Source organism: Zalophus californianus, chromosome 12, assembly GCF_009762305.2.
Source record: "Zalophus californianus isolate mZalCal1 chromosome 12, mZalCal1.pri.v2, whole genome shotgun sequence".
NCBI classification, from domain to species: domain Eukaryota; kingdom Metazoa; phylum Chordata; class Mammalia; order Carnivora; family Otariidae; genus Zalophus; species Zalophus californianus.
In genome coordinates this window covers 48,464,028-48,488,726 of record NC_045606.1, presented here as the reverse complement: position 1 = coordinate 48,488,726, position 24,699 = coordinate 48,464,028, and the positions used below count along the sequence as shown (strand labels likewise).

Here is a 24,699-nt window from a genome sequence, read left to right as displayed (position 1 = left end):
AACTATTTATAGGTGAAGATTAAATTAGCAAATATTAATAAATATACTTCAATTATGATAAAGTGACTCCATCGGTTCATTCAATACATACTTGTTAAACTTCTTTTCTGTTTCAGGAGCTGGGCACAAAACCCAAACCAAAGAAGTAAGGATCCTGCTCTCATGGAGTTTACATTCCAGGGACCTAATACAATGGGCTCTGACATTCCAAGTACTTGACTACATTTTTCTGGTAAAGGCGACCAGCAAGGACAGCACTGAATTCCAGGCCTGGAATCCTTCAACTCAGGCTGTACTTCCGTGAAAGGGCCTAAAGGCAGATCTGCCATTTGTGCAATTTTACACGTTATTTGAACATTACAACCTTTTTTCTTTCTCTGTAAAAACCAAACCAAACCAAAAAACAAAACCCCAATAATAGTTGGGTTCTCCTGGAGATTAAATGAGCTAATGTGTGTCGCTTGTTCAGCAATTGTTAGTGTTACTGCTTTGACTCTGTGGGCCCCAAATGAGCCCGCTCATTCGAATGAGCTGGGGATCTTTGAAAACATTCTAAAACTCCGGCCCCCCAGCAGACTAATTAAATCCTAGTGGCTGAGGGTAGGACAAAGGTGTCAACACTTTCGGACCTCCCCAGGTAGTTCCAATTTGCAGACAAATTTGAGATCCGCGGCAGTTTGGTTCATATATACGGTTCATAATAACATTTGCCCATCCACCCGTCTTTTCTGAGAGAAGGTGGAACCTTTAGGCCTCACGAGCTTAAAGGGAGAAATCGAGGTGCACGTTTCTCCCATCCTGTGACTTGAATCCAAATGTCTTTAAGGGGAGAGGGACTGGAGGGCGTCCTGACAGCTACAGCCTCCGCACAGCTGTTAAGTTTAAGGGGCCCCGTAGATATGTACGGAGGGCTGACGCTTCCACCCGAGGCGACTGCGTGGCCCGCCAGAGCAGCGAGGAGGCGCGGAACTCAGGCCTGCCGGGGGCGCTGGGCTCGGTGCAGGGGCCGAGGACGCGACGAGAAGCAGCTCGGCGGCTGGAGCGTGCCCTGGGGACACGCCGCGGCCTGGCCCTTGCTGCTCCGCAAGGGCGCCGTCCGCCCTCACCCGCCCTTCTCCTTTACCCCCTATCCCAGCCGAGGTCCCGAGCAGCCGCGGGGCGCTTGGGCCCAGGGCGAGCCAGGCCTGCCGCGCCGCCCGCCGCCATGGAGCCCAGGCCCGCCGCACCGGGGCCTTGTCCCGGCGACTCGCGCGGCGCGGAAGAAGCGGCCGCGGCCTCTTCGCTGCACCCTGCCGAGGCCCAGCCCCGGCGCCGCGCTCCCGCCGTGGCTGCCGTGTTGCCGGCTGGGGGAAGCGGGGAGAGGATGGGCGTCCCCACCCCGAAGCAGTTCTGTCCCATCCTGGAGAGGCCGCTCATCAGCTACACCCTGCAGGCCTTGGAGAGGTAATGCGGCGCCAGGCGCGCCCCCGGCCCCCGGCCCGGTCTCCCGCTCCCTCCCGGCCCGCCTCGGGCGGCCCGCGACACCTGCCCCTGGTGGTGCTTTCGCGCTGGCGCCTTCTCTCGGCGGACTGCGGGGCCCACCCCACCCGCTCAGTCCCCGCCGCCGACTCGGGCTCTGTCCGCGCTTGCAGTTTCGAGATGGGCGGCTCTGCTCTTCTAACAGACTGGCATGCAAGCGGGGGCTGCCCCACAGAGCCCTTTCTGTGCCCAGGCCGTCGGGCGGGGGGCTGGGGGGAGCCCGGCTCGTGGAGTTGGACTAAGGAAGGAGAGCATGGGTTGGGACTAAGAGGCATTTAGTCTTAACAGTGGCCCCAGGGTGGCCTGATGACAAGCAAGCCTTTTCAGGAGTCTCTTCTGCCTCTGCCTTTTTCTCAATCTCTTATGTGCACTCTCCGTGCATGCGTGAATTGGAGTTTTACTTGTGCATCTGACTACACGAGGCTTTGTTCGCTTTATCCATTCATTTATAAACACTAGCGAAGTATCTCTTAGGACCCTGTGTTGATTAAGAGGTGCTGAAAGTGTACCGAGGGGCAGAATTTAATCCAAGCTTTTCAACGTGGATATGGATTTAAGGGGGCGAGATTCTGAAGTTAAGGCCAATTTGTGCTTTATCCTGTTACAAAATGCACTGACTTGTAGGGGATCTGGAGAGGGAATGGGGGTGGGAGGACTAGGGGAGCCTCAGTGAGGTGAAAAGGGGGTGTGCTATTTATCTTGCTTTAGAGGGCCAGTAGTATGACTGAGCGTGGGGTGAGGCTGGAGGGGTAGAAATAGGGCAAGTTGCAAAGGTCCTTTGACGTGTTGGGAAGGTGTTGAAACGTCTTGAAGCCAGGGTGGTATTGTGATAGGCCGTTAAACCTCGAAATGAGCCCTTTGTATCTCAAGAGAGATGACCTCTTTTAGCATAGCCTTTGCAGGTGGCTTTGATGAAGACTAAGCTAATGAGTTGCTACTAATCAAAGGACAGTGGCCTGTTACCCAGAAAAGATCTCCCTGCCCCACCATGCTGCACACACCACAGAAGCCAAAGGGCCCAAGTTGCTTTGTGTATGCTTATCTTCCTAAATGTTGGCATTTGGAAAACGGAAGGGTGAAGAGTCCTGATTACCCTTGATTCAAGTAATCAGGTTGGTGGTTCCATCTGAAACTCAAACACTGAAACAGTTCCAGGTGCTTACCCCCTATTGTGTAGTCTACCTTTTATCTGCGTATGCATCATTTAACTACAGTATTGGATGCTAGACCTTATGACAACATAGCTCATTATGTAGGTAGTATTACAGGAACAATGGATTTTGGCCAGCAGAATCGAACTGCTTAATTACCAGATGTAGCGGAATACGGTGTTTTTTACATTTAATTTTCCTTCCTGTGAAGGAAATTCAGATTATTAGCATGTTTGCATCTTCTGAGGGAGCCTGAGATAGGTGGTTACTGGAAAAATCTTTTAAAGTAAAAGAATGTTCCAGGAAGACCTTGTTTATGGAAAAGGGGGAATGTGTTTTCTTTTGATAACAGCAGTGATACAATTCTAATAGTAACTACTTAAATCTCCATTTTGAAATACTCTGGGGCTCATTTTTGTCACTGTTAAAATGCCTGAATAACTTAAGGGATGCTTATATTTGGGTTGTGTTTCAGGAAATCCTTGGAAACCTTGCATTATAGGGGTTTAGGTATGGGTGCTTCTGAGCAATTTCCTAAAGGAAGGGCATTCTCTTGACTGCTAATAGGCTTCCTAGAGCATGGTGCTCCAAAGCCTAGGTTATTTCATCCCCCTGAATTATTCAGGTTCAAATAAGGAAAGGAAATGGAAGCATAAAGTGAGTTGTAAAATTCTTACCTTTTGCTCTTTGGTGAAATTATGCATGCTTACCATTTACTAAGGGGAAGCACAGCTCTCAGTATCCCAAATCGGAAAAGCTGTAATTGGGTATCACCACAGTCTGTCATCTGGTTTATTTTAGGACAGTGTCTGCTCTCCTTGACCTCTGAGAGTTGTGAATATGGATTGTGTAGAATTTGATTTCAAAGCTCCTTTGTACCTCATAAGTTAGGATTTTCCTTTCTCAAACTTTTGCCATCTCACAGAGAAGTTGCTGTGAGTAATCTTCTTAGTTAATCTTGACTAAGAAGGATAGCCAAGAAAAAATGACCCTTATGGTGTGATCTGTCTTCTGGAATTTTGAGCCAATATAAAACTACAGTGTACAAGAGCTTTCACCTCAAGTTTGGTCCACAATTTTTTTTTTAGAGATTTTATTTATTTATTTGACAGACACAGAGAGGGAACACAAGCAGGGGGAGTGGGAGAGGGAGAAGCAGGCTTCCCGCTGAGCAGGGAGCCCAATGCGGGGCTCGATCCCAGGACCCTGGGATCGTGACCTGAGTAGAAGGCAGACGCTCAATGACTGAGCCACCCAGGTGCCCCATTGGTCTATAATTCTTAAATTGGGGTTAGGGAAATGTAAAGAAATGTAGCTAGTTTTGGTTTGAGTTAAACACATGTTTAAATGGCATTATTTCCAGTCTTGCATTTACCCACCCAAAGAGACTAGAAATAGTATAGCCACACAAGGGAAAATGTAAGAGGTGCTGGAGTAGATAAAAGATGATGACAAAATGTTGGAAGAACAGCATGGTAATCAATCAGACTTAGCAGTCCTAGGGAAGTGGGAACAGCTGCGAAGAAGCATTTTGGTTGAAGTCCCAGGCCCTTGGAAAGGTTCAGGAATTAGAGCTACAGGATACTTCACAAGGTGGGGTAGACAGCTGAAAAACAACCAAACAAAAAAAAATCAAACCAAAAAAACACAAAACCCAACCGGTTGAAACCTTCAAAAGAAACCTTTAAACTCCTAGATTGCTGTCAGAATGCTGGAGGCTTATTTTCTGACTCAGCACAGCCAATGGCTGAGTAAGGGGTTCCATGGCCATGGAGGAATTAAGAGCAAGACTGCTGTGTGGAATGATGAGATCCTTAGCTTCCAAGGGAAAATCAAGGGAATGTCTTCTCAAACAACATGGTATATATTAAAGCACCTGTTCTTCAATCACTGAAAATAACTTTTTTTTTTTTGCCCCCATTGTACTAATAAGGAACTGAGGTCAAGTGTCCTGGTCTCTTATTTAACTATTGGTTTATGACCAGAGTTTCTGAAAGAATTATTGCTTTAAAAAAACTATTAATCTGTTTTATTGATTGGTATGTGTTTGTCTTAAGGAAACTGATTTTTGTGGTTGAGTTGGGTTGCTTTCTTGCCACTTGGAAAATCAGTGGAAGTCCTGTTTTAGTAACTTTGACTCCATGGTATGAGTGTGAGTATGAGTGCGTTTGCGTGTGTGTTGTTTAGGTAAATAGCAGTAGTGCAGTTACTGGATCATAGTGGTTCTATTTTTACTTTTTTGTGGAATCTTCATTCTGTTTTCCACAGTGTCTGCCCCGGTTTGCATACCCATCAACAGTGCATGAGGCTTCCTTTTTCTCTACATCCTTATCAATACTTGATGTTTCTGGTGTTACTAATTTTAGCCATTCTGACAGGTGTGAGGTGGTATCTTGTGGTTTTGATTTGCATTTCCCAGATGATGAGTGATGGTGAGCATCTTTTCATGTGTCTCTTGGACATTTGTATGTCTTCCTTGGATAAATGTGTGTTCATGTCTTTGCATTTTTTAATTGGATTATTTGTTTTCGGGGTGTTGAATTTTGTTTTCTATATATTTTGGACATTAACTATCAGATATGTCCTTTGCAAATATCTTCTTCCATTCTGTAGGTTGACTTTATTTAGGAGGGGGAGGGGCAGAAGGTGAGGGAAGGAGAGAATATTAAGCAGGCTCTACATCCAGCCCAGAGTCCAACTTGGAGCTCCATCCCAGGACCCTAAGATTATGACCTGAGCTCAAATCAAGAGGTGGACTGTTAACTGACTGAGACACCCAGGTGCCCCTTAACTTTTTGTTGATTACTTCACTGTGCAGAAACTTTTTATTTTGATGTAGTCCCTTAACTCAGGAGACGTAAGTAGAAAAATGTTGCTATGGCCAGTGTCGGGTTACTGCCTATATTCTGTCAAGGATTTATATGGTTTCAGGTCTTAGAATTGAATTAATTTTTGAGTATGGTGAAAGAAAGTGGTCCAGTTTCATTCTTCAGCATGTGGCTGTCCAATTTTCCCAACATCATTTATTGAAGAAACTATCTTTTGCCCATTGTATATTCCTTCCTCCTTTGACAAGATTAATTGACCACGTAATTGTGCATTTATTTTTGTTTTTTTTGTTGTATTATCTATGTGTATTTTTATACTGCTATACTGTTTTATTTTTTTAATTATTTTTTTAATTTTATTTTTTTAAGTAATTTCTACACCTAACATGGGGCTCACACTTATAACCCCAAGATCAAGAGTCACATGCTCTACCAATTGAGCCAGGCAGGTACCCCCATACTCTTTTAATTACTACTACTTTGTAATATAACTTGAAATCAGGAATTGTGATTCCTCCAGTTTTGTTTTTCAAGATTGCTTTGGCTGTTTGGTGTCTTTTTGGGTTCCATACAAATTTGAGGATTGTTCTAGGTCTGTGAAAGATGCTGTTGGTATTTTAATAGGGATTGCATAGATCTGTAGATAGTTTTGGGTAATAGAGACATGTTAACAATATTTCTTCTTCCAGTTCATGAACACAGAATGTCTTTCCATTTCTTTGTGTCATCTTGAATTTCTTTCGGCAGTGTTTTTTCAGAGTACAGGTCTTTCACCTCTTTGAATAAGTTTATTCCTAGATACAATGCTGTGGCTAGGACTTGCAGTACTGTGTTGAATAAAAGAGGTGAGCGAGGACATCCTTGTCTTGTTCCTAGTGTTAGGGGGAAAGCTCTCCATTTGGCACTGTTGAGTATATTCACTGTGGGTTTTTAATACAAGACCTTTATTATGTTGAGGTATGTTCCCTCTAGACCTTCTTGGCATAGAGTTTTTATCATGAATGGTTGTTGTACTTTGTTAAATACTTTTTCTGCATCTATTGAAATGATCATACAGTTTTTATACTTTGTCTTGTCGATGTGACCTATCATGTTGATTGGTGAATATTGAACCACTCTTGCATCCCAGGCATAAATCCCACTTGAAAGTGGTGTATGATTTTTTTAAAATATATCGTTATTGTTAGGTTTGGTATGCTAATATTGAGGATTTTTGCATCTATATTCATGAGAGATACTGGTCTGTACTTTTTTTTTGTGGTGTCTATATCTGGTTTTGGTATGAGGGGGATAATGGCCTTATAGAATGAATTTGGAAGTTTTCCTTTGTGTGTGTGTGTGTATATATTTGAAATAGCTTGAAGAAGAATAGGTATTTAAATGTTTAGTAGAATTTGTGAAGCCATCTGGTTCTGGACTTTAATTTGGGAGTTTTTTGATAACTGATTAAATTTCATTGCTGCTGATTGGTCTATTCAAAATTTTATTTCTGCTTTAGTTTTAGGAGGTTATAGGTTTCTAGGAATTGATCCATTTGTTCTAGGTTGTTCAATTTGTTGGCATATCAGTTTTCATAATTTTTTAAAATTATTTCTGTGGTATTGGCTATTTCTCCTTTTTCATTAGTAATTTTGTTATTTGGGTCGCCTTTTTTTTTTTTTAATCTTCAATGAGTCTTGCTGAAGGTTTATTTTGTTGATGTATATGTATAATTTTTCTTCCCAAAGAACCGGCTCCTGGTTTCATTGATCCATTTTTTTTTTTTAATTTCTATAGTATTTATTTCCTTTTGCTGGATTTAGGTTTTGTTTGTTCTTCTTCTAGCTCCTTTAGGTGTAAGGTTAGATTTTTTGAGATTTCTCTTGATTCTTGAGGTAGGCCTGTATTGCTATAACCTTCCCTGTTAGAACAGTTTTTGCTGCATCCCAAAGATTTTGGACCATTGTGTTTTCATTTTCATTTGTTGGTATGTATTTTTTAAATTTCTTCTTTTTTTTCCTGGTTGACCCATTCATTGTTTTGTAGCATGTTATTTAACCTCCATGTGTTAGTGGTCTTTCCAGATTTTTCTCTTGTGTTTATCAGTTCCATAGTATTGTCAGAAAAGATGCATAGTATAACTTCACTCTTTTTGTGTTTGTTGAGGCTTGTTTTAAAGCCGAATATGTGATCTATTCTGGAGAATGTTCCATGTGCTCTTGAAAAGATTGTGTATTCTGTTTTAGGATGGAATGTTCTGAATATGTCTGTTAAATTCATCTGGTGCAATGGGTCACTGAAAGCCACTCATTTCCTTGTCGAATTTGTTTGGATGATCTGCCCATTGATGTCAGTGAGATGTTAAAGTCCCCTAGTACTATCGATTATTGCCTTTATGTTCATAAAGTCACTGTATGCCTTTTGTTTGGAGCATTTAGTCTATTCACATTCAAAGTAATTGCTGATAGATATGTATGTATTGCCATTTTGTTACTTGTTTTGCAGTTGTTTCTATAGATTTTCTCTGATCCTTCTCCTGTCTTTCATGGTTTGCTGGCTTTCTTTGGTGATATATTTGGATCCCTTTCTCTTTTTTCTTTGCATACATATTGCTTGTTTCTGCCTTGTGGTTACCATTAGGTGTGTGTATAACATCTGAGTATAGCAGTGTATATGAAGTTGATGGTCACCTAAGTTTAAATCCATTCTTTACTCCTCTTCTATGTTTTAGGTGTATAAGGTCCTATTTTATATCCTTTTTTTTTTTTAATTAATGCAGTGTTTAAACACTCATGAGTTAAGTAAAATACATCAGACAACAAATTTTGAATTTTAAAATTTTAAAATTGCCACTGAAGAGAGAAGAGAGCTGATACTTTTGAAGGCCCATTAACATGCCAAGAGAGAGGCTTTTGCTAACAGGATCTCCTATACTGCTTACAAGTCCATCAAGCAGCTGCTGTTTTCCAGGGGAGGGGAGGGAGGCCCGGAGAAGGCAGCTGACTTTGGCCAAGCGGTACTAATTCTTTTCAGTGCGCTAAAAATTAAGAACACTGAATCTTAATCTCAATCTGCGAACAAATCACCATGGATTGTTTAGACAACTTTATGACATTACAAAATCTGAATGCTTTGGTGAGGGACCTTACTGCATTTCTAAGGCCATTATAGACAGTCTTGGTATTTGGTTGGGGCTTAGAGTTCCTAGAAGCAAAGAATCACCCCCCCCCCCCCCCCCCGCCCCCAACCTTTTTGTTTTTTGTTTGTTTGGAGAGGGAGGTGGGGAGTAAAATGTTGTTAATATGCAAATCTTAAAAAAGCAATGGGCTTAACTAGTTAAGCATACTTTTATTGGCAAGGGAAGACTTTTTAAGTGTTTTCTGTACTGGGTACGTTTTTTTTCCCCCAGGTTTTCAATTTCTTCGGGAGTGAGGTTTTTTTTTTTTTTAATTAACATATAATGTATTATTTGTTTCAGGGGGTACAGGTCTGTGATTCATCAGTCTTAAACAATACACAGTGCTTACCACAATGCATACCCTCCCCAATGTCCATCACCCAGCCACCCCATCCACCCCCCGCCACGCAATCCTCAGTTTGTTTCCTGAGATCATAAGTCTCTCATGGTTTGTCTCCCTCTACATCCTTTTATTTTATGAATCCTTTTTTTTTTTTTTACAGTAAAAGTTATTTTTATTGCTTTTTTGTTTACTTTTCATACTCTGACTTACAATCTTCCTTTTCACCTGGGGTCCCTTTTAATATTTCTTGTTAAAATTGCTTAAAGATGGTTTAGTGCTCATGAACTCCTCTAGTTTTTATCTAAGAAACTCTTTATCTCGGGGCGCCTGGGTGGCTCAGTTGGTTAAGCGACTGCCTTCGGCTCAGGTCATGATCCTGGAGTCCCGGGATCAAGTCCCACATCGGGCTCCCTGCTCGGCAGGGAGTCTGCTTCTCCCTCTGACCCTCTTCCCTCTCGTGCTCTCTATCTCTCATTCTCTCTCTCTCAAATAAATAAATAAAATCTTTAAAAAAAAAAAAAGAAACTCTTTATCTCTCCTTTTCTTCTGACTGATAGCCTTCCTGGATAGAGGATTCTTGGTTGCTGATTTTTTCCCTTCCCACACTTTGAATATATCCTGTCACTTTCTTCAGGCCTAGAAAATTCTGCTGAAAAATCCCTTGATAGCATTATGGGTTTTCCCTTGAATGTAACTTTCTTGCTTAGCTGCTTGAAAATTTTTTGCCTTTCATTACTTTTTGTAGTGTACTTGTTAAAATCTTTTAAATTACATTTTAACTACTATATGTCTTGATGTGGACCTATTTAGGTTGAATTCTTTTGGGTGGGGGGCAGGTATCTCTGTGCCTCCTGGATCTGGATAGGTTTCTTTCTTCAGGTAAGGTAAGTTTTCAGCTATTATTTCTTGAAATAAATTTTCTGCCCCCTTACCTCTCTATCATCTGAGATCCCTATAATGCAGATGTTATTATGCTTGGTGTCATGGAGACTGTCCTCAATTTGCATAATTCTCTTTCCTCAGATTGGTTATTTATGTTCCATTACTCTTTCAGGTTGTTAAATTGTTTCTCTGCTTCATCCAGCCTGCTAGTTTTTCCATCAAGTGTATTTTTAATTTCACTTAATGTGTTCTTGATCTGATTTTTTTTTTTTTTTTCTTTTAAATCTCTGGTAATGGTCTCACTGATGTCCTACACTACTCTCTCAAGTCCAGTGGGTATCTTTATGATCATTACTTTAAATTCTCTATCAGTCATACTACTTAAATCTGTTTTGGTTTGGTTTCTTGCTATGGTTTGGTCCTGTTGTTCCATTTGGGAAATGTTGCTTTGTCTCCTCATTTTGTCTGACTTTCTGTGTTTTTCTGTGTTAGGAAAGTTAGTTACTTCTCTTGCTCCTAACCATAATAACCTTATTAAGAAGTCCTATAGTGCCCTGCAGTTCAGTGTCCCTTATTCCCCAGGTCCTGGTGCTTCAGGGACTGTCACCTATGTGTGTTGTGTGTGCTCTGCTCTTGAATCTAAGCCTCTTTTTCCTTTACTTGTCTGCAGAGGCCCTCTCTGCCTGTTGTGGGCAGCAAGGTATGTAGTGGTTTGCTTGTGAATGGAGATTTGCCCCTGCAGGAACTGAGGTCCTGTAAAAGTGCAGGTTAAGGCATGGGGTGTTGACAGGGTTTACACTGGTCTTCTGGGGGAGGGGTCACCACAGGGGGACTGACATAAGAGTTATTGGAAAGGGGTGGGTCCACTGAAATGTGTTGGGCTGGCATGATGTGTTGGGGCTTTGTGCAAGCAAGTGAGGTTAGGAGTGTGAGCTCTAAGCTGGTCCTCACAGGTGGCTGTTGTTCATGCTGTGGGGTAGGAGAGGGAAATGGTACCTGCCAGCTCCTTTGTTCCTGGAGGGGTCTCCTAGTGTCTCTTTAGGCTGTGCTCTGAGAAGAGCAAACCACTCTTCCTCCAATTTGCCCCCAGTATTTTTCAAACTGCTGGTTGTACAGTGTATCCACATGGGGTGTTGGTCCTGCTGTCTCTAAGGGCAGGGACTCCACTTCCTAAAGTATTCTGGGCTCTCCCAGACTGGAGCCTGTGCATTTTTAAAAATTCCAGGCTTTAAGTCTGGCTGGTTTTAAGAACTGAGGAAAGTTGGCGCATTTCACATTCAGAGGCAAATTGTAAAGAGATTTGTTCTCCCAGTGCGTGGGCTGCTGGTGAAAATCTGTTTTCTGCCCCTCTCAGTGCCAGCAGCTCCCTCCCCACCATGGGCGACAAGGTCCCTTTTGCTCTTAGACTGTGTCTTGGCCCTTGTTACCTTCACTGTGGCCTCTTCCCTGCCTTTAGTGTGGAGTTTGTCCTGTCAGCCTTCCAGTCACTTCATGGGTTATTTACACTGGTTGGGTTGTTATCTAGTTGTATTGGTGGGATGAGGTGGGCTTAGGGTTCTCCTACTCCACCATCTTCCCAGCTGGTAGGTATATACGTGTAAGTTGATGAACTCAAGGCTCATTAGATTTTCTGACTTACTGGATTGTCTCTAATTTTTGCTTTCTTGTGTACTTATTCTATTTTACTCTTTCTGAATACCCCTGCAAATTCTATTTAAACAAAATAGAGAAATACATAAATGTTAATTTAAATGAGCAATGTTGAATGCTGGAGTTGAGCTGAAAGTTGGAATGGAGTAGGGAAGATAGGAGAAATCTGTAGACAAGATTGACAGGTTTTAGTGACTAATTGGATTAAGAGTTCAGAAAGAAAAAGACACTTATATAATTGTAGTTGAATGAATATGTTCAAATACATGAATTTGACATTAAAAAATTAATGCTTCATTAAGGGTCTAATCTGAGTGAAGGGAAGCAAGCAATAGGCCTATATTTATTAAAAATACAATAGGACTGTGTTTTGTGTAGGTCAGATGACTAGATGTTTTTGTTAAATTCCCAGTGGGAAGGCCCCCATGGGGCTCCTTCAAGAAGAGATTAAGACTGGTAGGTTGGGCTTGACAACTGGTAATCCTTCATGGGCCATAATAAGGAGACCTGACCTTTTGAGGGCATTTGGGAACAAGACCCTTCATATCAACTCAATACTTTGTTGCTAAAATATGAGGGTGGGTATGGAGGGATGTAAATCTACTGATTATGGCCACAGTACAATCCACGGACCTAGTCTGTATGAAGACTGTCATGGCAGTCAGCCACCGTTGCCACTGTCCCTTGGGACCAAACTCCCGCAACCTGGTAAGAGCCCTTTCGAGGGTTTAGTAGGACCTGATTTTTCATCTGTGTATTTAAAAAGCATTTGTTTAAATCTTCTGTTTTCAACTGATCATATTAAACTGCCCAAGCTAAATACTCGAAGTGATTTTTTTTTTTTTAACATTGTGGGAGAAAATATGAGAAACGAAAATTTTCCTCAAAATGTCTATAGGTGTAGTGGAGCTTGAGGTTAGACTTGTAAGTGACCATGGAATGTGCTAGGAAGGAAATAAGAGAACTTGATAAAACCCGGCTACAGGAGTTCAGTGTGGACTTGCCTTCAGCTAAGGAGGTCAACCAGATTCATTTATTCAGCAAATATTTGTTCAGTAGGCACTGCGTGAGGTCGTTAAGGTTTTTCTCAGTCCCATGATCCTACATTATTAAACTTTAATACTGTAAAAGGTTCTTAATTCTATAACTAGAAAAGAATGTGAATAAATTCCTTGAAATATAAACAGTACTTAAAAAGGCTTGCAAGTGCTGGGAGTATGCTTGGTTGCTGAACAAAATAGCGTAACAGTGTCCTTTCTTAAGAGTGGTCTAAAACAATGTCTTCCAAAAAATTTTTTATTGTGACTTGTTTGTTTTTTTATTTATTTTTTTTAAATATTTATTTGACACAGAGAGCACAAGTAGGTAGAGAGGCAGGCAGAGGGGGAGAAGTAGACTCCCTGCTGAGCAGGGAGCCTGATGCGGGACTCCATCCCAGGACCCTGAGATCATGACCTGAGCCAAATGCAGACACTTAACCAACTGAGCCACCCAGGCACCCCTATTGTGACTTGTTTAAAAGAACATTTTGCATGATGATTCCATTAAAGTAAAAACTTACTGTTCTGTTAATTTCTAGTTCATTTATCCAAAAATGTTAATCTAAACTCACTAAATTGGCACACTCATAGGCCTTGATCTATAGTTTGAGAAAGATGAGTTTAAAACACTTTGTTATTTAGTCTCCTACAGCTTTTGGAAAGAGTCAAAGGCCATGGGTATTTCTAATTATTTACATTTCTTTTGACTGGCTTTGTTTGGAACTTAATTATTTTATAGCTCTTTGAAGGCATTCATAGTAAAATTGGGATTTGTCTTTGGGAGTTCATTAATTCATTGACTCACTGTGCAGATATTGGAATGACTAGCAATGTCTTTCTCTTATTCGATGTTAAGATAATTGAAAGTAATTTTTGTGAAAAATAGCAATATGAGGTCTCTAAAAGTTGCTTTTAAGCTATTTTTCTGGTAAAATTCACTATGAAAAGAGATGAAGAGCTTAGAGTACAAGTTAAGCTCTTGACTATAAACAGTCTTGCCTACTGATTTACTTGAGCATGTACTTAAAGTTTCTTTAAAACAACCAAAAACCTTAGTGTGATGTCATATTAATAAGCTGAAATATGTTTGATCACTGTTAATAATGCTTTAAACTCAGGCGAATCATAGACCATTATGTCAAATATGTTAAATGAATCTATGGATGGAGAAAAGGCTTAAACACTTAAACTAATAATTTATTCCTTTCTAAGTCAGTCTTCTCTATTCATGGATTCATTTAGCAGATATTAACATATGGTCTGTGAGGTCAGGAATTCTGCCAGTCTTGGTTTATTATATCACAATGGTCTAGTATACTGCCTGGCAAATGTTAGATGTTTATTTTTGCTTGAATTACAGGAAATTACAGGAGACTTGACATTTTGACCACAAATGCAACAATATTATATGGTTCATCACTAATAAGATGAATGAAGTGCTGGAGACACAGTGGATGTGGACATGCTCTTCTTGCTCCTGGATTTTACCACATCCTTCTCAGAGACTATTAGTACATTTGCAGAGCTTAACTGTGTGCTCCAAAATCAGACTTGGGTCCACCCAAGTCCCTTCATTTCCTAAGTGTGAGATTATGGGCAGGCCACTGCTTCTGTGCCATCTATAAAGTGATGATAATAGTGACTTATTGCAATCTGATAGATTTTGCAGGCTGGTACTCTACACAGTATGCGTCACCTCTCAAACCATCAATCTTCATTCCTGTTAATATTACTAATACTACTTGGTTTGGAACGTGCCAAGCTCTGAGGTATAGACTTTGCTTTCTGTGAGTTGGCAGCTTGGTGAGGGAGATAGAAAAGGCAAACCGTAGGGTATGATGCTAAGTGTCTCTAGCAGTAAGAGTACTCTGGAAGTGGAGAGCAGGGATGCTGCCCCCAGAATGACTAGTAAAGCTTTCTGGGGGAAGCCAATCGGAACCCACAGCTGAGCAAGTGGGACTGAGCCTCCTACTTCCCTCCCAACCCAGGATGGGTGGAAGGTGTGCTGGGAAGCGGAGGAGGTAGCATAAGCAAAGACCTGGGTGTGCGAGAAAATGGCCTCCGAGTAAGAGGGGCATGAGAGAGAGGAAGTGGTGTAAGGTTGAGTGGACTGAGTTCAAATCTTAAAGGGCCCAGCTCAAGAACCAGCAGGGGGTGACTTAAGGTTTGCAGGTGAGAAAAACCCTCCAGAAGTGGTGAGAATGGGTTGTGTTGGGATAAGATGAGACCAGCTAAGAGGATAGTACAATAATGGGGAGATGAGTGCCTTGATCACAGGGGTGTCAGTGAAGACAGAACTTTGGGAAGCTTCACATTAAGGGACACAAATTGTCACTTGTCACTTGCAGGGGGGCTTTGAGTACAGTATAAATTCTAAATTGTTAAGTATGCTTTGATCAATTAAGTTTACAATGAAAGGAATGGGGGATGGATGGACTACAAACCAAAGAGCAACGCACACTGAATCTTACAATAAATAGTTTTTATTGCTTGCACATAATACATATCCCACTCTCTGGTCTTCTGTGAATATTACTGCATTGTCTTAGTTTACTTGTGATTGAAATTCCCCCCAGTGTCTAACAAAACATAAGTAATCCTGGCCTTAGAGCGGCTAGAGTTCTAGAAATGAAGGTAAGTAGTCACATGACTCAAAACACAACCACATTGCATAGGGAAAGTTATACTCATTACTGAGTTTTTGTAGCTAACTAGGTTAATGAAGAGCTTCTTGCATTTTCATAACCCTGAGACAACGCTGTGTTGTCAGATGTTACACTGTTTCTGGTAGATAAGACTGACCATGGTCATTTACTAAACAAATTAGTGTTTATTAGGTACTAGGTGAAAAGCAGTGGGTGAAAAGATGTTGTCCCTGCTATCACGGAACCTACGTTCTAGAAGATGGAAGGTCTTTTGATGAAGAATGGTAAAACTATTTCAAGTATGTTGTAGTGTAAGACGGTAGTGTAGGAAAACTAAGTGTGATGTACATATCATATCGTAATTGTTTCCCCATTTAAGAGATAGTAGAGGAGGAGGACTCTAGGAGTTTAGAACATGACTAAGGCTCAAGCTGTAGTAAATGTTTAATCTAGGTTAACTATTTTATATTTTATCATAGTTGATTTATTTTGCCAATCTTACTAGGTTATTACCTCGAATTTATCTCTCAAATGCCATCTACAAGCTTAGTTGGGTAGCCAGGCTACAATCACTGCATTGCCCAAAATGCAGCAGCTGCCGCCTCCTATCTGGTCTACATCTTTTGTCTCTACTAAATCTCTTCTCTACCTTGCAGCAAGACTAAAATTGAGGCTCCTAAATTCGTTTACTATTGCTGCTGTTAAAAGAAAAAAAAAGTCCATGAACTGAGTAGCTTAAAGCAACATGAATTGATTAAACTTCTGGAAGTCAGAAGAGTCAGAAGTTTGATGTAAGTTTCACTGGGCTAAAATATAAAAGTGTTGGCAGTGCTATGTTCATTTTGGAAGCTCTAGGGACAATTGCCATTTTCTAGTTTCTGGAGGTCGTTCACGATCCTGGACTTGTGGTCCTCTATCACATTGAGCACTGATTCTGTTAACTCCTCTCCTGTTTTAACTCTTCTGCTTCTTGTTCATGTGTAAGAGCTCCTGTGATTATATTAGACCTACCCAGATAGTCCAGAAGGATTCATCTCAAGATCCTTAAATCACTTCTGTGAAGTTCATCCTGTGTGTAGGGTTATACCTTCACAGGTTTGGGGAATTAGGAGGTGGTCCTCTTTTAGGGGCCTTTCTGTCCTAAAACAATTTGGGGAGGTGAGCATTTTTTTTTTTTTAATAGGTGTAAATGTCCTCTCCTGCATACAGGTTTTTTATGGCTTTCTCTTATAACAGTAAAACCCATAATACGGTCTGAGAGGTTCCCACGGCCTAGCCCAGTCTGGCTCGTGCCTGGACCTTCAGCCTCTTCATAGGCTCTTCTTCCCTTTGCTTACAGGATTTGATTGCAGTGGTTTCCTGGCCCTAAGGACCTTGCCATGGACTTTGCTTACACCAGTCCTTTGTACCCCTTTGCCTTTTTCCCCCCTGCCGCCACTCACCATCTGGATCCTACAGCAAATTCTGCTTCCTTAGGGAGTATCATCTTGGCCTTCCCTGTGCTGGTCACATAGTCCATTTGCTTGCAATCCTGGAGCCTGGCTTTCTTCATAGCGCTTGCTCACAGCTTGTATTTATTCTTTGGTGTTCTTTGATCTGTAAGCCTTGTGAAGGCAGTGTTTATTTTCATTGTGTACTCAATGCTGATCATTGATTCAGTGTGCAATAAATACTTATTAAAGGAATAGACTTAAAATGAAAAGACAGTGTGCCTATAAAGTAGCTTAGTGTTGTACATCTGTGTATTATTGTAGCCACAGGCAGAATGGGGTTTTGGATTATGGAAAGGGTTGATTGAATAACAGAAGATTGGAGTTTAATAATTGAGTAAATCAATTGAATGTTCATATAAACGAAGTTAATTGCACTAAGTAATTTTCAGACCCTTCCATCTCTGCAAAAATGTGCATAAGACTTGAACTATCTAACATGAACATGTAGTATCTCACAGGCTAAGCGTTCTTAAAAAGATTTTTTTTTGAAGTTTTATTAAATTTTAAAGTGACCTTTATTCAGAGTTGATAGTATGGGTCAGAGGCAGTTGGCCTGGTTTGGGCCTGTTGGCTCTGGAACATAGAGTTTAACGACATTAAGCTCTGTTAGCACTGGTGTTCAAGAGAAGTCTGCCAAGATGTAATGCAGTTGCCGCTCAGTGCTGTGGACAGTGCAGAGTGATAGGTCGGGAAGTCTTGAGGAAAATGTTGTACAACAGAAAAGTTGCTCAATCCTTTGTATGACTCAATAGGTTAATTCTTTGTTTTATTACAAAGTTTATCATTTTGAGTCTCATATTTATACAATCTTAGTTTCCCTATTTAAGCTATAACATTTCACCTTGATGTAGGCAAAGTTTGTGTTAGATAAGTGATGCAGCTTTTTTTTTTTTTAGCATTTCAGTGGACTTGACAGAGAATCAAAACTTTTGGTATTCGAAACTCCTTTGAATTGCTCCTATTCTATTGAACAAAATACTTGGAAAGAATCAATTTAAAGGCCTATTACTGCACTCTTTTTTCTTAATTAACTGATAGTCTAAATCAAACTTAGTCAGGAATCTCTATGATACCTATATAGATGAAATGTTTTATAGTCCATAGTGAAATTATGTTATTAAGTGGAGTATGAAATACTGATGATACTTTACTAGACCTGATAAAATGCATTATGCATTAAACTGACTTACTTTCAGTTCTCAATATCTCTAAGAAGTTACAGTAGTACTTACTAATTCAGTTTGTTACTAGCTTAACTTGTATAAGGCCCAGTTTATGTTAAATGTATGCACACTTTTCTTCTAGAGTATGTTGGATAAAGGACATTGTTGTAGCAGTAACAGGAGAGAACATGAAAGCAATGAAGTGTATTATTCAGAAGTACCAGCATCAGCGAATCTCCCTGGTTGAAGCTGGAGTGACCCGCCACAGGTCAATTTTCAATGGACTAAAAGCTCTGGCAGAGGACCAGCCTGACTCTAAACTCTCTAAGCCAGAAGTTGTGATAATCCATGATGCTGTGAGACCGTTTGTCGAGGAAGATGTCCTTCTTAAAGTTGTCACAGCTGCTAAGGAACATGGGGTGAGTGGTTAAATTTCCGAAAATGGATAAAAGACACAAATGTTATAGCAAATGTTAACTTGCTGGATTTTGATGAGATCATATTTAAATGTCCATTTTTTCTTTTGTTTTTAATTTTTATTAATTTTTTAAATTAAAATGTATTTATTTCAGGGGTACAGGTCTTTGATTCATCAGTCTTAAACAATTCACGGTGCTCACCATAACACATACCCTCCCCAGTGTCCATCACCCAGCCACCCCATCCCTCCCACCACCTCCTCTCCAGCAACCCTCAGTTTGTTTCCTGAGATTAGGAGTCTCTTATTGTTTGTCTCCCTCTCTGGTTTCATCTTGTTCCCTTTTTTCTTCTTTTCCCCTATGATCCTCTGCCTTGTTTCTCAAATTCCACATATCAGATCATATGATAATTGTCTATGATTGACTTATTTTGCTTGGCATAATACCCTCTAATTCCAACCATGTCATTACGAATAAAAGATTTCACTTTTTGATGGCTGCATAATATTCCACTGTATATGTATACCACATCTTCTTTATCCATTCATGTGTTAATGGTAAATGTCTGTTTGACTTAAAGACATAATGCTAAATTTTTTTTAGGAAGCTTGAAGTATTCTATCATGAGACTGTACTAGAATTTATCTTTTCTTATAGTCCTTCATGAGCTTTTTGGAGAAGAATGTAATACTGTTTTCAGAGTATGGCTCTGCATGTACACTGAAGAAATGAGAAGCATTGTGCACTTACCTGAAAATACCTAAGAAAACTCTCAAGTTTAGGAGGCACATAATAATAAAAAGTCTGGCTCATCACACCCGAATTGTGTTTTGACTTTTTGGGAGTGGTTTACTTTCCAGCACAAATAGCTGAATAGGATTTTCACACCGTTTAAAATAGTTTTAAGATGACGCTGAATTCTGTGTTCTAATTCACCAGAAGAACACAGGTTAGCAAAAGTCCTATTATCTGTAGAACGTCTTTGTTTGGTTCTTGTATTACTAGATAAAATCCTACAAAGTTAAGAGGTTTATAGTCTAAATTTGAGATGAAATGAAAGTTGCTGTACACACTTGGGTACACCATGATAGCAATAGGCTGTGGAGTGGGACATGTGTAGGCCCAGTTCTCAGGCTTTCTAGTTAGTGGTGTATGTGCAACTTGAGCAACCTCTTCGAGCCCCTTTGCTTTGTAAAAATACAGATGCTAATCCCTGTGGGTTTTTTTAGGGTTGGAAATTAGGTGTTAACTCTTCAGTAGAGGGCTAAGTACTTAAAAATAAAAAGGTATTAAGATGAATTACAACATCTAGGATTGTAGACAAATGGAAGGAGTCCTCTAAGCTTTCTCTGCTATATAGGTGGTGAGTTAAAAAATACCCATCTGGAATGTTGAAAAGCAAAGCTGGCAGCATCACAATTCCGGACTTCCAGCTCTATTACAAAGCTGTAATCATCAAGACAGTTTGGTACTGGCACAAAAACAGACACACAGATCAATGGAACAGAATCAAGAGCCCAGAAATGGACCCTCAACTCTATGGTCAACTAATCTTCGACAAAGCAGGAAAGAATGTCCAATGGCAAAAGACAGTCTCTTCAACAAATGGTGTTGGGAAAATTGGACAGCCACATGCAGAAGAATGAAACTGGACCATTTCCTTACACCACACACAAAAATAGACTCAAAATGGTTGAAAGACCTAAATGTGAGATAGGAATCCATCCAAATCCTAAAGGAGAACACAGGCAGCAACCTCTTCGACCTCAGCCACAGCAACTTCTTCCTAGAAATATCGCCAAAGGCAAGGGAAGCAAGGGCGAAAATGAACTATTGGGACTTCATCAAGATAAGCTTTTGCACAGCAAAAGAAACAGTCCACAAAACCAAAAGACAACCGACAGAATGGGAGAAGATATTTGCAAATGACATATCAGATAAAGGGCTAGTATCCAAAATCTATAAAGAACTTATCAAACTCAACACCCAAAGAACAAATAATCCAATCAAGAAATGGGCAGACGACATGAACAGACATTTTTCCAAAGAAGACATCCAAATGGCCAACAGACACATGAAAAAGTGCTCAACATCACTTGGCATCAGGGAAATCCAAATCAAAACCTCAATGGGATACCACCTCATGCCAGTCAGAATGGCTAAAATTAACAAGTCAGGAAACGACAGAAGTTGGCGGGGATGTGGAGAAAGGGGAGCCCTCCTACACTGTTGGTGGGAATGCGAGCTGGTGCAGCCACTTTGGAAAACAGTATGGAGGTTCTTCAAAAAGTTGAAAATAGAGCTACCATACGATCCAGCAATTGCACTACTGGGTATTTACCCCAAAGATACAAATGTAGGGATCCGAAGGGGTATGTGTACCCTGATGTTTATAGCAGCAATGTCCGCAATAGCCAAACTATGGAAAGAGCCAAGATGTCCATCGACAGATGAATGGATAACGAAGATGTGGTATATCTACAATGGAATGTTATACAGCCATCAAAAGGAATGAAATCTTGCCATTTGCATCAACATGGATGGAACTGGAGGGTGTTATGCTAAGCGAAATAAGTCAGAGAAAGACATGTATCATATGACCTCACTGATATGAGGAATTTATCTCAGGAAGCAAACTGAGGGTTGCTGGAGTGGTGGGGGGGGGGGGGGGGTTGGGGGTGGCTGGGTGATAGACATTGGGGAGGGTATGTGCTATGGTGAGCATTGTGAATTGTGTAAGACTGTTGAATCACAGACCTGTACCTCTGAAACAAATATTATATATTAAAAAAAGGAAGGGAAAAATGAATGGGGGAGGAAATCAGAGGGGGAGACGAACCATGAGAGACTATGGCTCTGAGAAACAAACTGAGGGTTGTAGAGGTGAGGGGGGTGGGTGATGGGTTAGCCCAGTGATGGGTATTAAGGAGGGCATGTACTGCATGGAGCACTGGGTGTTATATGAAAACAATGAATCATGGAACACTATATCAAAAACTAATGATGTATGGTGATTAACATAACATAATTAAACAAATATGCCAGATTTGATGATCAAATATTTCTAAGTTAACCATAAAAAAAAACACCCATCTGGAAAAGATAGTGTGTGATTTCTCAAAAAGATAGTGTGTGATTTCTCTTTAGTTACCTATATACAGCTGCAATCTCTTTCTCAGGAAATTGTTTCTAAAGTTACTTCTTCCCCCTGACAACATGAATTCCTTTTAAACCTGTATAAGAATTCCATAAATCAAAGAAACCCTTTTTCTTCAATGTAATTTAAAGGTACCTTGATGGAGTGAAAATTGTGACAGAGGTATGTTAACTGACCTCAAAACTTGATCATGGCTCCCCTACTTCTCTGACCCCTTCCTGTTCTGCAGGCTCCTCAGCTTTGCTAAAGGCAATATGATCAGTTAGAAGTGCCCTGAGGAGGAATGAAGAAACACAGGATTTAGAATTTTAAAGAATTAGAGTGAAACTTGACAAATTTGAGTAAGTTCCTAGGGAGGACTAGATAGTTGGGGCAGATAATTAAAAATTTATAGTACCTGGTCAGTATAATTAGAGGTCTTTGCCTATTATTACCTTTTGGAAAGCTATCAATCAAGCTCACTATAGAAATTACACATTTGGAATTTTTGGTCCGTTATTCTTTTTGAGATCTTATTTCTAAGATTGTCAGTAAAGTGATACTTTCGGTAGTGGGTCTAAAACTGAAGAGGACTCTCCTGCTGTAGTTATAAGCCAGGATACCCTAATTTAACTGGTGACTTAATGAAACATTAACAGATATAGCAGTTACTGACTTTGTTGCAGATTTGTTGGAATTCCTGGACTATCTTTATAATTAAGGTTAGTCAGAATAACTTATGTATTATGTACATGATTAAATCATACATGATATTTTAATGAAATCGCTGAAGCTTGGCATTAAGAAGCTAGTTTTAAGTGGCATCTTCACAATTTACTTTGAAGCTTCAGAAACCTGGTGTCTGCTAGAAATGATGACTTGTTTTGATGGTATTAGGGAATAATTTTCAAGAAAGTAGAAAATGAGTTTCATACAGGTGTGTGAAATTCTTAACATGCTCATGTTATTAATGAAAGAACCAGGCACAGGTTAGAATCCAGAGAAGCGCACATTTTCAGGAAATAAAGCAATACTGAAATGAACGCACATAGGCAAAACTGTTTCTCCCCCCCCCCCCCCATGTGAGGGATGTCAAACCTCCACTGGGCAGAGTGGATTTGCATCTTGATAGGCACGTATGATTTTGCATTGCTGTCAGTTACCTGTAACTTGGTGAATGTTGTAAAAGAGCTCAAAGGCAATGGAAGATTTCATTCAGCTAATCTAGAAGGATTGTCTCTGAACAATACATAGTCTTAAACTGAAGACATTCAGCATCTCTTGGTTCTCCTAAATTATAAAGGTTAGGATAGTGACCTAATAACCTTAGGTAATCCAGGTACTACTTCATGCCAACACTCTCACAGTGTTCTAAATTCTAATTGTAAAAACATAAGTGGAATTGAGACTTGGCATGGTAGTTGAAGTTCTTGTGTTGGTGGAAAGGAATGACACCTTCTTACCCTCTAGGCATTAAATTGCCCAAGACTGGTCTGAATTGGATAACAGCCCAAGGCAAGAAAATGGTGAGCTTAGTCAGAGACACTAAAGCACTTGGTTTCCGTGATTTCTTTTGAACTAATTCTCCTTTGTTCTCTTAAATTGTGTTGTACAGATTCTTAACGGATTCTCTTTTCTCTTAGCTCTTAACTTTCAAGCTGTACCCAAAGGTTCCTTGCAGATTAAATCCTTTCCTGCATAAGGTAGACACTGAGACAGCCCCTTGGAGAGCATACATGTTAAAGGGAACTGTGAAATTTTAACTTCTTGGTTTAAAAACCATTTTCAAATTGAAGATTACTTCAAAATACTAAGATGTCCCAAATTAAGGCTGAAAATTGAGTTATCTGCAAGCAGGAACTCAGAACTGTCACCAGGACCCAGGTTATCTTGTAAGCTTCATTTCTGGGTTCCATGGAGGGGAGTAGACTTCAATAGAGCTAGCAGATAAACCCTTTCAGGATTAATTCTGCTTTTCACTTGATGATCATTTGCTAGGGTATACATTTCTAAGTTTATAACTATTTTTTCTTTCCCAGTACTTTGAAAATATATCATTGTGTCCTGGCTTTAATTCTGCTTGTGAGAAGTCTGTTGACCAGTATAATAGTATCCCTTCAAAGTCTAATTTTATCCCTTGAAAGTTACCTGCCTTTTCTGTTAGGCTGACTTTATTTTTATTTATTTTATTCGAGTTTTTAAATTCCAGTTAAGGTACAGTGTAATAATAGTTTTAGGTGTAGAATTTAGTGATTCATCACTTCCATATAACACCTGGTGTTCGTCCTAACAAGTGCCCTCCTTAATCCCCATCACCCACTATTCCCCCTGCCCAACCCTCATTCAGTAACCCAAAATTTATTCTCTATAGTTAAGAGGCTTTCCTGGCTTGTCTCTTCCCCTCACTCCCATATGTTCACTTGTTTTGTTTCTTAAATTCCACATATGAGTGAAATCCTGTGGTATTTGTCTTTCTGATTGACTTATTTCACTCCATATAATACTCTCTAGCTCGATCCATGTCCTTGCAAATGGCAAGATGTCATTCTTTTTTTTTGGCTGAGTTATACTCCATTGCACATATATTCCACATCTTCTTGATCCATTCATCAAGAGTTGGACACTTGGGCTCTCTCCATAGTTTGGCTATTGATAATGCTGCTGTGAACATCAGGATGCATGTGTCCCTTCAAATCTGTGTTTTTGTGTTCTTTGGGTAAATAATTAGTAGTGGGAATGCTGAATCTTAGGGTAGTTCTATTTTTAAATTTTTCAGGAAACTCTATACTGTTTTTTAGAGTGATTTTACCAGTTGGCATTCCTACCAACAGTGTAAGAGGTATCCCCATTTCTCTGTATCTTTGCCATCACCTGTTGTTTCTTGTTAATTTTAGCCATTCTGGCAGGTGTGAAGTGATATCTCATTATAGTTTTGATTTGCATTTCCCTAATCATGAATGATGTCAAACATCTTCCATGTGTCTGTTAGCCATCTGTATGTCTTCTTTGGACAATGTCTGTCCAAACTCTTTATCTCTCCTTCTATTATGAATGATAGGTTTGCGGGATAGAGTAGTTCTTGGCTGCAGATTTTTCCCATTCAGCACATTAAAGATACCATGCCACTCTCTTCTGGCTTGCTAAGTTTCTGCGTTGAGATCTGTGGCTAGCCTTAGGGGCCTTCCCTTGTAAGTTAGGGACTTAGTTACTGCTCCTGAGAGAAATGGCTTTATGAAGAAGAGGTCATATTATTTTCAGGGCCTGATGTTTCAGC

At 40.2% G+C, this 24,699-nt stretch overlaps 1 protein-coding gene across 1 annotated transcript in view; it reads left to right on the top strand.

Annotated features, from left to right (window-relative positions):
• The first annotated feature begins 1,071 nt into the window (after window positions 1-1,071).
• Window positions 1,072-24,699, top strand: part of CRPPA (CDP-L-ribitol pyrophosphorylase A) — a 294,956-nt gene continuing 271,328 nt past the window's right edge. The window contains exons 1-2 of the mRNA XM_027574160.2: window positions 1,072-1,443; window positions 18,013-18,289. Of these exons, the coding sequence (XP_027429961.1) occupies window positions 1,205-1,443; window positions 18,013-18,289 (516 nt within the window). The 5' untranslated portion in view covers window positions 1,072-1,204. The remainder of the gene's footprint in view (window positions 1,444-18,012; window positions 18,290-24,699) is intronic.